At 46.5% G+C, this 15,340-nt stretch overlaps 1 protein-coding gene and 1 long non-coding RNA gene across 11 annotated transcripts in view; one reads left to right on the top strand and one right to left on the bottom strand.

Moving 5' to 3' along the window:
- The first annotated feature begins 73 nt into the window (after positions 1 to 73).
- LOC144581274 (uncharacterized) lies at positions 74 to 13,501 on the top strand. Of its 2 annotated transcripts, none has more exons than XR_013531885.1 (4): positions 74 to 179; positions 1,340 to 1,445; positions 6,983 to 8,382; positions 12,456 to 13,501. It is a non-coding gene; the product is annotated as an uncharacterized LOC144581274 (long non-coding RNA). The 2 variants fall into 2 exon arrangements; XR_013531884.1 differs by having other exon boundaries at positions 74 to 402.
- The window catches only part of LOC100387365 (acetylserotonin O-methyltransferase like), a 44,999-nt gene continuing 37,656 nt past the window's right edge, over positions 7,998 to 15,340 (bottom strand). For 5 of the 9 annotated variants that reach the window (XM_078364449.1, XM_078364453.1, XM_078364448.1 and 2 more), the window contains 2 exons: positions 14,850 to 14,972; positions 7,998 to 8,343 (listed from right to left, as the gene is read on the bottom strand). In XM_078364449.1, coding sequence (XP_078220575.1) covers positions 8,123 to 8,343; positions 14,850 to 14,972 — 344 coding nt within the window. In that variant the 3' untranslated portion in view covers positions 7,998 to 8,122. The remainder of the gene's footprint in view (positions 8,344 to 14,849; positions 14,973 to 15,340) is intronic. The other 4 variants (XM_078364454.1, XM_078364456.1, XM_078364451.1 and 1 more) reach the window with 1 other exon arrangement.

Below are 15,340 nucleotides of genomic sequence, written 5' to 3'. Positions count from 1 at the left end.
CACGCCCCTATGCCCTTGCCTCTAGGCCACGCCCAGGGCACACACCTCCGGGCTCCCGTCAGGCTCCGCCCCCGCTGCTGGCGAAACTCCGCCCTTATCCTGGCCTCCCGGGCTCTGTCCGCGCCCCTGGCGCTAGCCCCGCCCGCCCGCGGAGGCTGACATTCCCGCTGGACCCGCAGGTTGGGGGCGTCCCTTGGGAGGAAAGGCGGGAGTGGATGTTTGGGGTTCCTTGCGGGCGCCACGTGGATCATGGAAATGCTGGTGTTCCCTTGGCTGTTGTACTGGGCAGCTGTGGGGCTGGAGGTTTCTTATCCGCACAGGAGGGCCGGGCTTTGACATGGGGGTCTTGTGGGCACCACGTCTGAGAATGTGGAGGAGACGGGGGTTCCCCGAGGGCCAGGGGTGAGTGTCTTGGAGTTGGGGGCTCCCTCTAGGCCAGGTGCGGGTGGCGTGGAGTTGGAGTCCCGGGTTACTCTCCCCTCCCCAGTCCTTAGGGGGCTCCGGTTACTCTCCCACCCCTAACCCTCGGGGGTCTCGGGTTACTCTCCGCTGCCCCATCCAGGTTGGAGGGGCGCGGATATGGGGGTCCCCGAGGGCACGGTGGGAGGGGCGTGGGGGTTGGGGGTTCTGTCGTGCCAGGTGGGAGGGGCGTGGATATGGGGGTCCCCGCGGGCATGGTGGGAGGGGCGTGGAGAAGGGGGTCCCCTCGGGCCAGGTGGGAGGGGTGTGGAGATGGGGGTCCCCTCGGGCCAGGTGGGAGGGGTGTGGAGATGGGGGTTCCCTCAGGCCAGGTGGGAGGGGCGTGGGGGTGGGGGTACCCGTCGTGCCAGATGGGAGGGGCGTGGGGGTGGGGGTCCCTGCGGCCATGGTGGGAGGGGTGTGGAGAAGGGGGTCCCCTCGGAGCGTGGTGATGGGCGCGGCGTGGGGACTCTCTGTGGGCGCAGGGTGGGCGCTGTGAGGTCTGGGGCACCTTGGTGTCGGCTGTGCCTTCACCCCCTAAACGGACCCCACCTCCAGGTCGCCGGGTCCCTGGCGCGCCGCAGGCTGCAGGGGGCGCCCGTGAGCTGTGCGAGGAGTTTTTTTCTTAAACCCCAGGAAGTTTCACACCCACCTGCTGGGTGCACACCCAGTGTGCTGTGGAGACTCGGGTACCGTTTCCCAGCCTCTGTGACGCAAAAGATTGTGAAATAAAATGTTAGAAATAATCATGTGGGCATTATGGTCCAAGGTAATAGTAATAATAATAATAATGTACCCAGATCATATTGCAGTCATGTCTATGCACAGAAAATAATTACACAGTTAATTTTGTTAACTGCGAAAATCCCACCATGTCCAGCACATTCTGGGGAAAACGAAGAACCGTATTGACAGAAGTCACAGAAGAGTCGGATCAATGGGAGGAAAAAAACATGGAAACCGTGTGATGTCTCTTTTTAAATATGGTAAGTTTTTGAGAAACAATTTTTTTTAAAGAGCGGCAAATAGATTGTGATTTCAGATTTTTGCAGGAGTAAGTGTCTCCATTTTGAAGCAATAGAAGGAACCACAGCTTCACAGACCGTGGTGCATATAAGATAAACGTCGTGTAGGCGAGTTTTGTTTCTTTCCTTGTTTTCTAATTATTTATTTTATTATGTGTTTATTTTGAGATGGAGTCTCCCTGTGTTGCAGTGGCCTGATCTCAGCTCAGTGCAACCTCTGCCTCCCGGGTTCAAGCGAGTCTCCTGCCTCAGCTTCCCTGAGTAGCTGGGAGCATGGTGGTGCATACCTCATATCCCAGCTACTCGGGAGGCTGAGGCAGGAGACTCGCTTGAACCCGGGAGGTGCAGGTCGCAGTGAGCCGAGATCGTTCCCCTGCACTGGAGCCTGGGAGACACAGCGAGAGTCCGTCAAAAAAAAAAAAATTCACCATTTCAATCTTCCATCATACAGGGCGTATTAGCGATGGTTCTCTAGGGGGACAGAACTCATATATATGTATATTCCATTATATATATATACATTCTATTGTATATATATGTGATAAATACACCTTATATATATTTCATTATATGTTATATATATTCCATTATAAATATGCATTTATATTCCATTATGCTGTACACACATTATAAATATATGTTATATATATTCCATTATCTATACACCTTATCTATATATTCTGTTATACATATACATTATATATATTCTATTACAAATATGTATTATATATCCATTATATAAACATATGCTATATATATTTCATTATATATACATTTTGTATATATTCCATTATATATACAATTATATATATTTCATTATAAATATGCATTATATATTCTATTTATATATATGTTATATATATTCCACTATATATACCTTCTATATATTCCATTATATATGTACATTATGTATATTCCATTATAAATATGCATTATATATATTCCATTATATGTGTTATATATATTCCATTATGTATACACCTTGTCTATATTCCATTATATATAAATTATGTATATTCCATTATAAATATGCATTATATATATTTCATTATATGTGTTATATATATTCCATTATATATACACCTTGTCTATATTCCATTATATATAAATTATGTATATTCCATTATAAATATGCATTATATATATTCCATTATATGTGTTATATATATTCCATTATATATACACCTTGTCTATATTCCATTATATATAAATTATGTATATTCCATTATAAATATGCATTATATATATTCCATTATATGTGTTATATATATTCCATTATATATACACCTTGTCTATATTCCATCATATATAAATTATGTATATTCCATTATAAATATGCATTATATATATTCCATTATATGTGTTATATATATTCCATTATATATACACCTTATCTATATTCCATTATATATAAATTATGTATATTCCATTATAAATATGCATTATATATTCTATTATATATATAAATATATGTTATGTATATTCCTGTATATATACACCTTATACATATTCCATTATATGTATACATTATATATAGTATTACAAATACGCATTGTATAGTCCATTATGTATATAAACATATATGTTATATATATTTCATTATATAAACATCTTATATAGATTTCATTATATATACATTATATATATTCCATTATAAATATGCATTATATATTCTATTATATATATAAATGTATATGTTATGTATATTCCTGTATATATACACCTTATATATATTCCTATATATATTATATATTTATATTCCATTATAAATATGCATCATATATATTCCATTATGTGTTATATATATTCTATTATATGTACACCTTATATATAGTCCATTATATATACATTATGTATATCCATTATAAATATGCATTATATATTCCATATGTTATATTTATTCCATTATAGATACAGCATATATATATTTCAATATATATACATTATATGTATTCAGTTATATATACCTTATATATTCCATTATGTTTATATATTATATGTTCCATTATAAATATGCCTTATGTGTTCCATTATATGTTATATATATTCCATTAAATATACACCTTATAATATATTCCATTATATATATACATTATGTATATTCCATTATAAATATGCATTATATATTCCATTATATATGTTATATATATTCTATTATATATACACTTTATATATATTTTAACATATATATACATTATATTCAATTATATATACCTTATATATTCCATTGTTTATATAATATATATTCCATTATAAATATGCATTATATATTTCATTACATATAAATATATGTAATGTATATATATTCATTATGTATATACCTTATATATATTCCATTATACATTATATATATTCCATCATAAATATGCATTATATATTCTCATGTATATGCATTATATATACCATTTTTAATATACACATATACATAAATACATATCTAATATATAAATATATAATGTATACATATAAATATATATAACTTCCATATGTATATATAGTAGCTAATTAGTAATTATATATAGATACATTTAAAAAGGAAGTATATACATATATAAAGAAGTTTTATTTATATATATTTATGTATCTATATATAAAGGACTTAATGACTAACTGACACAGTCACAAGGTCCCACCATAGGCCATCTGCAGGCTGAGGGGCAAGGAGAGCCAGTCCGCGTCCCCACAGTGAAGAACTTGCAGTTCAGTATTTAAGAGCAGGAAGCGTCCAGCACGGGAGAAAGGTGGAGGCTGCGAGGAGAGGCCAGGCCCTGTTTTACATTTCTCTGCCTGCTTTATACTCCAGCCGTGCCCCCGCGCCCAGCCAGAACTGGAGCATTTGGAAGGTGTAAGTGGACGTGGTGTCTGCCCTCAGGCCCCCTTCTCCCATTAGACGCAGGTCTCGCAGCCTCAGCACTGCTGATGTTTGGGGCTGGAGGCTTCTTTGCTGTGGGCCACCCTGGGTGCTAGAGGGTACTGAGCATCATTTGTGGGCTCCACCCACCAGGTGCCAGGAGTACCCCCCACCCCCATAGGGACACCAAAGATGAACGCAGACACTGAACAGTGTTCCCCAACGGGGGATGGGGTGGGGGGACCTGCTCTTGGTTGAGATCCAATGCCATATGCACAAAGGTATATATAGAGAGATAGATGGGTAGATGAATACATAGATAATAGATGGATAGGTGATGGATAAAGATATATGGATAGATAGATGATGGATATATAGATGATAGATGGATAGATAGATGATAGATGGACAGATGATGGATAGATGATAGATGGATAGATGATGGATAGATAGGTGATAGATGGATAGATGATGGATACATCGATGATAGATGGATAGATAGATGATGGATACATAGATGATAGATCGATAGATGGATAGATAGATGATAGATGGTTAGATGATGGATAGATAGATGATAGATGGATAGATGATGGATAGATAATAGATGATGGATAGATGATAGAGAGATGATAGATGATAGATACATGTACACATAGATGAATGATAGATAATGGATAGATAATAGATGATGGATAGATGATAGATGGATAGATGATGGTGGATAGATAATAGTAGATGATGGATAGATGATAGATGGATAGATAGATGATAGATACATGTACACACAGACAAATGATAATGGATAGATAATAGATGATGGATAGATAGATGATAGAGAGATGATAGATGGATAGATGATAGATGCACACATAGACGAATGATAGATAATAAATAGATGATAGATGGATAGATAGATGATGGATATATACATGATAGATGGATAGATGATAGAGAGATGATAGATGATAGATACATGTACACATAGATGAATGATAGATAATGGATAGATAATAGATGATGGATAGATGATAGATGGATAGATGATGGTGGATAGATGATGGATAGATGATAGATAGATGATGGATAGATAGATGATAGATGGATAGATGATGGATACATCGATGATAGATGGATAGATAGATGATGGATACATAGATGATAGATCGATAGATGGATAGATAGATGATAGATGGTTAGATGATGGATAGATAGATGATAGATGGATAGATGATGGATAGATAATAGATGATGGATAGATGATAGAGAGATGATAGATAGATGATAGATACATGTACACATAGATGAATGATAGATAATGGATAGATAATAGATGATGGATAGATGATGGATAGATGATAGATGGATAGATGATGGTGGATAGATTATAGATGGATAGATGATAGATGGATAGATAGATGATAGATACATGTACACAGAGACAAATGATAATGGATAGATAATAGATGATGGATAGATAGATGATAGATGGATAGATGATAGATGTACACATAGACGAATGATAAATAGATGATAGATGGATAGATAGATGATGGATATATACATGATAGATGGATAGATGATGGATATATACATGATGGATAGATGATAGGTAGATGTACACATAGATGAATGATAGATAGATGATGGATAGATGATAGATGGATAGATAGATGATGGATACATGGATGGATAGATGATAGATGGATAGATAGATGATAGATGGATAGATAGATGATGGATGGATGGATAGATGATGCATAAATACATGATAGATGGACAGGTATGGCTTTCTTCAGTGGGGACACACAGTCTCAGTAACCCCCAAATCAAGCCGCTCCACCCTTCCAATTGCCTGACATCACGAAAGAATGTGTAGGTGGTTTGGTGCTTTTTTTTTTTATAAAGACGGGGTTTCACCATGTTGGTCAGGCTGGTCTTGAACTCCTGACGTCAGGTGATCCACCCGCCTTGGCCTCCAAAGTGCTTGGATTACAGGCGTGAGCCACCACGCCCTGCCGTTTTGTGCTTAAGAAAACAGATAAAATAGGCCTGGAGAGGTGGCTCCCAGCACTTTGGGAGGCTGGGGCGGGCGAATCAGCTGAGGTCAGGAGTTTGAGACCAGCCTGGCCAACGCGGTGAAACTCCGTTTGTACTAAAAATACAAAAAATAGCGGGTGTGGTGGCACACGCCTGGAATCCCAGCTACTCGGGAGGCTGAGGCAGGAGAATAGCTTAAACCCGGGAGGCAGAGGTTGCTGTGAGCCGAGATTGCGCCATTGCTCTCTGGCCTTGGCAACAAGAGCAAAACAGTCTGAAAAAAAAAAAAAGCCAGACGAGGTGGCTCATGCCTGTAATCCCAGCACTTTCAGAGGCCGAGGCAGGTGGATCACCTGAGGTCCAGCGTTCAAGACCAGCCTTGCCAGTGTGGCGAAACCCCGTGTCTACTAAAAACACAGAAAAGCTGAGGCACAAGGATTGCTTGAACCCACGTGGCGGAGGTTGCGGTGAGCTGAGACAGGCCACTGCACTCCAGCCTGGGTGACAGTCAGACTCCTTTTTTTTCCCCCCTACTCTTAGGATATGCTTAAGTTAGAGACTCCATCTCAATTAAAAGAAAAATGTGTGGGTTGCTTTGTGCTTTCAGAAAACAGCTGAAGTAGGCCAGGCGCGGTGGCTCACGCCTGTAATCCCTGCCCTTTGGGAGGCCGAGGTGGGCAGATCCCCTGAGGTTAGGAGTTCAAGACCAGCCTGGCCAACACGAAGCCCTGTCTCTCCTAAAAATACAAAAATTAGCCCAGCATGGTGGTGCACACCTGAATTCCTAGCTACTCAAGAGGCTGAGGCAGGACAATCACTTGAACCCGGGACGTGAAGGTTGCGAGGAGCTGAGATCCTGTCACTGCACTCCAGCCCAGGTGATAAGAGTGAAACTCCATCTCAAAAAAAAAAAAAAAGATGCATTTCAGTCCCGCGGCAGGGGCTAGAGGGAGTCCCGCTCATGGGAGTTGCTGCACCAAGTCAGGAGACATGGAAGCTGCCTGGAGAACTGTCGCCCCACGGCCTGTGGGCATTCAGGGGTGAGCAGCAGTGATGCGATGGTGTCCCACGCAGGAAATGCCCTGGAAATCGTGCGGAAGAGGGGAAGATGCAGGCAGGACTGAGACCCTGACAGGCAGACACGGGCACCGTCACAGCGGCCGTCAGACCGTGAGGAAGCATGAGAAAGCCCTGTGTCCACCACCTGCCCCGGGAGTCCACACCGGCTACTCTGCAAGGCTCCTGGCTCCCAGGATGTCTCCTGGGCTGAAGTGTCATCCCTGGCTGTCCCTCTGTTCCCTCCTCCACAAACTCAGCCTCTGTCTTCTCCTCCCCAAATGCAGCCTCCACCGCTCCTCCCCAAACTCAGGCTCCTTTCCCCACTCCCTAAATCGAGCCTCCATCCCCTCTGCAAATGCACCTCCTTCCCTTCCTCCCCAGATGCACCCTCCTTCCCTTCCTCCCCAAATGCAGCCTCCTTCCCTTCCTCCCCAAATGCAGCCTCCTTCACCTCCTCCCCAAATGCAGTGTCCTTTCCCTCCTTCCCCTCCTCCGCAGATGCAGCCTCCGTCCCAGATGCAGCCTCTTCCCTCATCAAACCCCCCACAGAGGATCCAGACACAGGCTTTTGCTTTCTTTATTCACCCACGACTGCATGTTTCTGTGACTGTCCTGTGGCAGCTGGGGATGGGGCGGCCCCCTGCAGCCTGCGGGAGGGTGTCCCTATCACGAGCATGCTGCCTGGGTTTCAGGGACCCACTCTGGTGGCCAGCATGGCATCCAGGATACCCCCCAAGTGTGCCACCTGCACCTGGCAGAAGCCGTGTTGCTCTAGCAAGCACTGGTACTCGCCCGGGCTCCGCTCCCTGCCCCCCAACTGCACCAGCATGTTCAGCGACTGCAGCAGGGCGACCCGGGCCTCCCTCTTCTCTTCGTCCAGCAGTGTCTCCACCAGCAGCAGGCCGGCCCCTGAGGGGAGAGCAGAGAGCTGGAGTCTTGGCCAGCCAGGTAGGGATCCTTCAGGGGCCAGCAGGGCACACAGCGGGCAACTGGAGCTCAGAACAGTGAACAGAGGCTGCCGAGAAGCCCTGCCCAGGAGACCCACGCAAGTAGGGGAGGGGAGAGAGATGGAGACTCCATGCAGGGCGGAGAGACAGGGAGAAGATTAGATTGAGAGATGGCTGGCTGGCTGGCTGCATGGCCTGGGCCTGTTCCCGTTCTCCTGGATGGATGGATGAACAGATGGTAGAAAGATGCATGGATGATGGATGGCAGATGGATGGATGGATGCATGCATGGACGAGAAGGATGGATGGATAAATGGGACATGATGGGTGGGTAGGTTGACAGATGGATGGATGGATACATGGATGCAAGGATGAGAAGGATGGATGGATGAATAGATGCTGGGTGTGCATAGGCAGATGGATGGATGGATATATGGATGCATGGAAGAAGAAGGATGGATGGATGGATGAATAGATAGATAATGCACGCCGAGATAAATGGATGGATACATGGAAGCATGGATGAGAAGGATGGATGAGTGAATACAAGGTGGGTGATGGACAGGTGGATGGATGGATGGATGGATGGATGAGGACAGATGGGTGAGTGAACAGATGGCAGATAATATATAGGTAGATGGATGGATGGATGGATGGGTGCATGGGTGAGAAGGATGGATGGGTGAATAGATGTTAGATGATGGGTAGACGGATGGATGAGATAGATGGACGGATGGGTAGTTAGATGGATGTATGGGTGAGAAGGATGGATGGGTAAATAGATGGTAGATGATGGATGGGTAGATGGATGAATGGATGGGTAGGTGGATGGATGGATGCATGGGTGAGAAGGATGGATGGGTAAATAGATGGTAGATGATGGGTAGATGGATGGCTGGATGGATGGGTAGTTAGATGGATGTATGCGTGAGAAGGATGTGTGGGTAAATAGATGGTAGATGATGGGTAGATGGATGGATGGATGCATGGGTGAGAAGGATGGATGGGTGAATAGATGGTAGATGATGGGTAGATGGATGGATGGATGCAAGGGAGAGAAGGATGGATGGGTAGATGGATGGATGGATGCATTGGGTGAGAAGGATGGGTTGATGGGTGGATGGATGGGTGAGATGGATGGATGGGTGAATAGATGATGGATGGGTAGATGGATGGATGATGGGTGGATGGATGGATGGATGGATGGGTAGGTGGGTGGATGGATGGATGCATGGGTGAGAAGGATGCATGGGTGAATAGATGGTAGGTGATGGATGGGTAGATGGATGGATGGATGCATGGGTGAGAAGGATGGATGGATGGATGCATGGGTGAGAAGGATGGATGGGTGAATAGATGGTAGATGGTGGATGGGTAGATGGATGGATGGATGCATGGGTGAGAAGGATGGATGGGTGAGAAGGATGGATGGGTGAATAGATGGTAGATGGTGGATGGGTAGGTGGATGGATGGATGCATGGGTGAGAAGGACGGATGGTGAATAGATGGTAGGTGATGGATGGGTAGATGGATGGATGGATGCATGGGTGAGAAGGATGGATGGGTGAATAGATGGTAGATGGTGGATGGGTAGGTGGATGGATGGATGCATGGGTGAGAAGGATGGATGGGTGAATAGATGGTAGATGATGGGTAGATGGATGGATGGGTGTATAGATGATAGATGATGGATGATGGGTGGATGGATGGATGAGATGGATAGATGGATGGGTAGGTAGATTGATGGATGGATGCATGGGTGAGAAGGATGCATGGGTGAATAGATGGTAGATGATGGGTAGATGGATGGATGGGTGTATAGATGATAGATGATGGATGATGGGTGGATGGATGGATGAGATGGATAGATGGATGGGTAGGTAGATGGATGGACGGATGGATGCATGGGTGAGAAGGATGCATGGGTGAATAGATGGTAGATGGTGGATGGGTAGGTGGATGGATGGATGCATGGGTGAGAAGGATGGATGGGTGAATAGATGGTAGATGATGGGTAGATGGATGGATGGATGCATGGGTGAGAAGGATGGATGGGTGTATAGATGATAGATGATGGATGGATGATGGGTGGATAGATGGATAGATGGATGGGTAGGTAGATGGATGGATGGATGCATGGGTGAGAAGGATGCATGGGTGAATAGACGGTAGATGGTAGATCGTGGATGGGTAGGTGGATGGATGGATGCATGGGTGAGAAGGATGGATGGGTGAATAGATGGTAGGTGATGGGTAGATGGATGGATGGATGGACGGATGGATAGATAATAAATGATGGACAGAAGACAGATAGGTGACAGATGATTGTTACAAGCCCAGACACAGTGGCTCACGCCTGCCATGCTAGCATTTTGGGAGGGTAAGGCGGGGGGATGGTTTGAGCCCAGGAGTTTGAAACCAACCTGAGCAACACAGTGAGAGAGACCCTGTCTCTATTGTATTTTTTTAAAGGAGGATGACAGATGATAGATGTATAAAGAGAGACACAGACGGGGTGGGGAGAGGGAGGAAGAGACAGAGAGACATAAGGCAGGAGCGGAGAAGGAGGAAAGAGGAGAAACAGAAAGATATTGATGATAGATGAGACACATAAAAAGACAGAGGAGGAGAGAGAGGAAGAGGAAGAAAGACAGAAAGACAGGGTGCAGTGGGTCACATCTTTAACCCCGGCGCTTTGGGAGGCTGAGGCGGGAGGATCGCTTGAGCCCAGGAGTTTGAGAGCAGCCTGGGCAACATAGCAAGACCCCATCTCTACAAAAAAACAAAACATTTTTAAACTATCAGGGCATGGTGACATGTATGTGAACTCTCAGCTACTCGGGAGGCCGAGGTGGGAGGATTGCTTGAACTCCGGAGGTCAAGGCTGCAGTGACTTATGATGACAGATGGTCCTCCAGCCTGAGTGACAGAGTGAGACTCCAATCACCATAAAAAAAAATTTTTTTTTTTTTTTGAGACAGAGTCTCGCTGTGTCGCCCAGGCTGGTGTACAGTGGCGAGATCTCAGCTCACTGCGACCTCTGCTTCCGGGTTCAAGCCATTCTCCTGCCTCAGTCTCCATGGTATTACAGGCGGCCACCACCACACCCAGCTAATTTTTTATATTTTTAGTGAAGATGGGGTTTTACCGTGTTAGCTGGGATGGTGTCGATCTCCTGACCTCGCGATCCACCCGCCTCGGCCTCCCAAAGTGCTTGGATTACAGGCGTGAGCCACTGCGCCCGGCCACAAAAAACTTTTTTTTTTGAGACCAAGTCTTGCTCTTGTCATCCAGGCTGGGGTGCAGTGGTGTGACCTCGGCTCACTGCAACCTCCGTCTCCCGGGTTCAAGTGATTCTCGTGCCTCAGCCTCTTGAGTAGCTGGGACTACAGGCACCCACCACCATGTACAGCTACTTTTTTTTTTTTTTTTTGTATTTTTAGTAGAGACAGGATTTCACCATGTTGGCCAGGCTGGTCTCAAACTCCTGACCACAGGTGACTCACCCCACTTTGTCCTCCCAAAGTGCTGGGATTACTGGTGTGAACCACCATGCCAAGCCACAAAAAAAAGTTTTAAAAAATTAGCTGGGCATGGTGACGCATGTGTGTAGTTAGTCCCAGCTACTCAGGAGGCTAAGGTGGGGGGATGGCTTCAGCCCCGAGGGCAAGGCTGCCGTGAGCTGTGACTGTGCCACTGCATACCAGCCTGGGTCTCCGAGTAAGAACTTGTCTCAAAAAAATACGTGAGTAGGTAGATATGGCTGGGCGCAGTGGCTCATGCCTGTAATCCAAGCACTTTAGGAGGCTGAGGTGGCTGGATCACCCGACGTCGGGAGTTTGAGACCGGCCTGACCAACATGGTGAAAACCTCTCTACTAGAAGAAATAAAAAATTGCAAATATTAGCCGGGTGTGGCGGCTCACGCCTGTAATCCCAGCCCTTTGGGAAGCTGAGGCAGGCAGATCACGGGGTCAGCAGTTCGAGATCAGCCTGGCTAACACGGTGAAACCTTATCTATACTAAAAACACAAAAAATTAGTTGGGTGTGATGGTACATGTGTGTCGTCCCAGCCATTCAGGAGGCTGAGGCGGGAGAATTGCTGGAACCCGGGAGGCAGAGGCTGCAGTGAGCCGAGATCGCACCACTGCCCTCCAGCCTGGATGACAAGAGCAAGACTCCATCTCAAGAAGAACAAAGAGAGAAATGGATACGCACACACACAGAGAGAGAGAGAGGGAGAGAGAAATGAGTGGAGGCCCCTTGAGCAGCTGAGCCTGTGGGGAGTCCCGTTTCAACCCACAGGAAGTGAGGCTCCTGGCCCTGGCTCTGTTAAGCTCATCAAGCGTTTTCTCTGCAAATATTCGAGGAATTTTCACTGCGGCTGCAACGTTCAACTCTTGAGTCCGGGAACAGAGCCTGAGCACCTGCGAGACTGCCTCAGGGCCAGCTCCTGTCACTGGAAATCTGGTGCGTGGCCCTTGCTGGACCCCTGGAGCTTGGGGTTCCTGCAGCCCCACCTGCTCCAGGAGCAGCCTGGGTACTCGGGGAGACACGTGGTGTGAAGACTTTGAGCTGAGATGCTGTGTGCTGTGTGTGTGCACAGGCACGGGTGCCTGTGTAGAAACATACATTAGTCACAGCTGACCCTTGAGTAACATGGATTTAAACCGCAGGGTCCACGGCTGTGTGCATTTTCCTACGTCTCGGCCACCCCTGACATGGCAGGAGCTACTCATGCTTCCTCCTCCTCTGCAGCCTCCTCAAAGATAAAGATGTTTGAGGCCGGGCTCGGTGGCTCACAGCACTTAGGGAGGCTGAGGTGGGCAGATCACGAGGTCAGGAGTTCGAGACCAGCCTGGCCAACATGCTGAAACCCCGTCTCTACTAAAAATAGAAAAATTGCCTGGATGTGGTGGTGCGTGCCTGAAATCCCAGCTACTCGGGAGGCTGAGGCTGGAGAACCGGTGAACCTAGGAGGCGGCGGGTGCGGTGAGCCGAGATGGCGCCACTGTATTCCAGCCTCGGAGACAAAGCGAGACTCCACCTCAAAAATAAATAAATAAAAGATGACCCACTTGAATACTAAATAAACTTTACTATTTGAATGAACACTAAATACTTTCTCTTCCTTAGGATTTTTATTTTTTTGGATTCGGAGTCTCACTGTGTTGCCCAGGCTGGGCAGTCTTCATCTCGGCCTCCCGGGTTCAGCTCCTCCTGCCTCAGCCTCCCGAGTAACTGGGAATAGAGGCGCTTGCCATCACGCCTGGCTAATTTTTTTTTAGCAGAGATGGCATTTTGCCACGTCGGCCAGGCTGGTGTTGAACTCCTGACCTCGGCTGATGTACCCAGCTTGACCTCCCAAAGGGATGTGAGTCTGCGCCTGGCTGGCTGAGATGAACATTTCACTCAGCAGACTTTGGGGTGTTTTTATTGAGACAGACGCTCACTCCTTCGCCGAGGCTGCATTGTATGGGCCGGGTCACAGGTCTCTGCAGCCTCAAACTCCCGGGCTGAAGCCATTCTCCCACCGTGGCCCCCTGCCTGTGGGGATGAGAGGTGTCTATTGGCCTACTTTACTTTTAAACTTTTTTAATTTTCAATTTTTGAGATGGTGTTTCGCTCTTGTCGCCCAAGCTGGAGTGCAGTGGCGCGATCTCTGCCTCCTGGGTTCAAGCGATTCTCCTGCCTCAGCCTCCTGACTGTCTATGTGTGTGTATCTGTGTCTGTGTCTCTGTGTATATGTGTATGTGTGTGTGTGTGTGCGTGCGTATGTGTGTGTGCCTGTATATGTGTATGTGTGTGTCTGTGTATATGTGTATGTGTATGTGTGTGTCTGTGTATATGTGTCTCTGTGTGTGTGTACATCTGTGTGTCTGTATGTGTATGTGTATCCCTCTTGTTGCCCAGGCTGGAGTGCAATGGCGTCATCTCGGCTCACCGCAGCCTCTGCCTCCTGGGTTCAAGCGATTCTCCTGCCTCAGCCTCCTGACTGTGTGTATCTGTGTCTGTGTCTATGTGTGTGTGTATGTGTATATGTGTATGTGTGTGTATGTATATGTGTATATGTGTCTCCGTGTGTGTCTGTGTGTGTGTATATCTGTGTGTCTGTATGTGTATGTGTATCCCTCTTATTGCCCAGGCTGGAGTGCAATGGCACGATCTCAGCTCACCGCAGCCTCTGCCTCCTGGGTGCAAGCGATTCTCCTGCCTCTGCCTCCTGAGTAGCTGGGATTACAGGCACCCACCCGCACGTCTGGCTAATTTTGTATTTTTAGTAGAGACGGGGTTTCACCATGTTGGCCAGGTTGGTCTCGAACTCCTGACCTCAGGTGATCCTCCTGCCTTGGCCTCCCAAAGTGCTGGGACTACAGGCGTGAGCCACCGTGTCCGGCCACCTGTGGAAACTTGAACCAAAGACACAACGTGCGAACGAAAACGTGAACCTGACGAGTGTTGCTCACCTGGCTTGCAGCTCTGGGCGACCCTGCTGAGTATCTCGTGAACTCTGTCATCCGGCCAGTCATGGATGATCTGGCATAGGATGTACAGGTCTGCGGGGGGGAGGCGGTCCCGGAAAAAGTCACCTGGTTTAAAGGCAAAAGGTGACGCGTCCGTCAGGTATGGGAGAAGTGGTCCTCCATTTTTTTTTTAGACAGAGTCTCACTCTGTCGCAGAGGCTGGAGTGCAGGCCACAATCTCAGCTCACTGCAACCTCCGCCTCCCAGGTTCAAGTGATTCTCCTGCCTCAGCCTCCCGAGTAGCTGTGATTACAGCCGTGCAGCAGCACACCCGGCTAACGTTTTTATTTTTAGTAGAGACGGGGTTTCACCATGTTGACCAGGCTGGTCTCGAACTCTGGACCTCGTGATCACCAGCCTTGGCCTCACAAAGTGCTGAGATGACAGGTGTGACCCACGAAGCCATCCTGCCATGACAGATGCTGGGACGGCCA

Source organism: Callithrix jacchus, chromosome Y, assembly GCF_049354715.1.
Source record: "Callithrix jacchus isolate 240 chromosome Y, calJac240_pri, whole genome shotgun sequence".
Classification (NCBI taxonomy): domain Eukaryota; kingdom Metazoa; phylum Chordata; class Mammalia; order Primates; family Cebidae; genus Callithrix; species Callithrix jacchus.
Note: the sequence above shows the minus strand (reverse complement) of the source record. Positions and strands in the feature narration are given on the sequence as shown.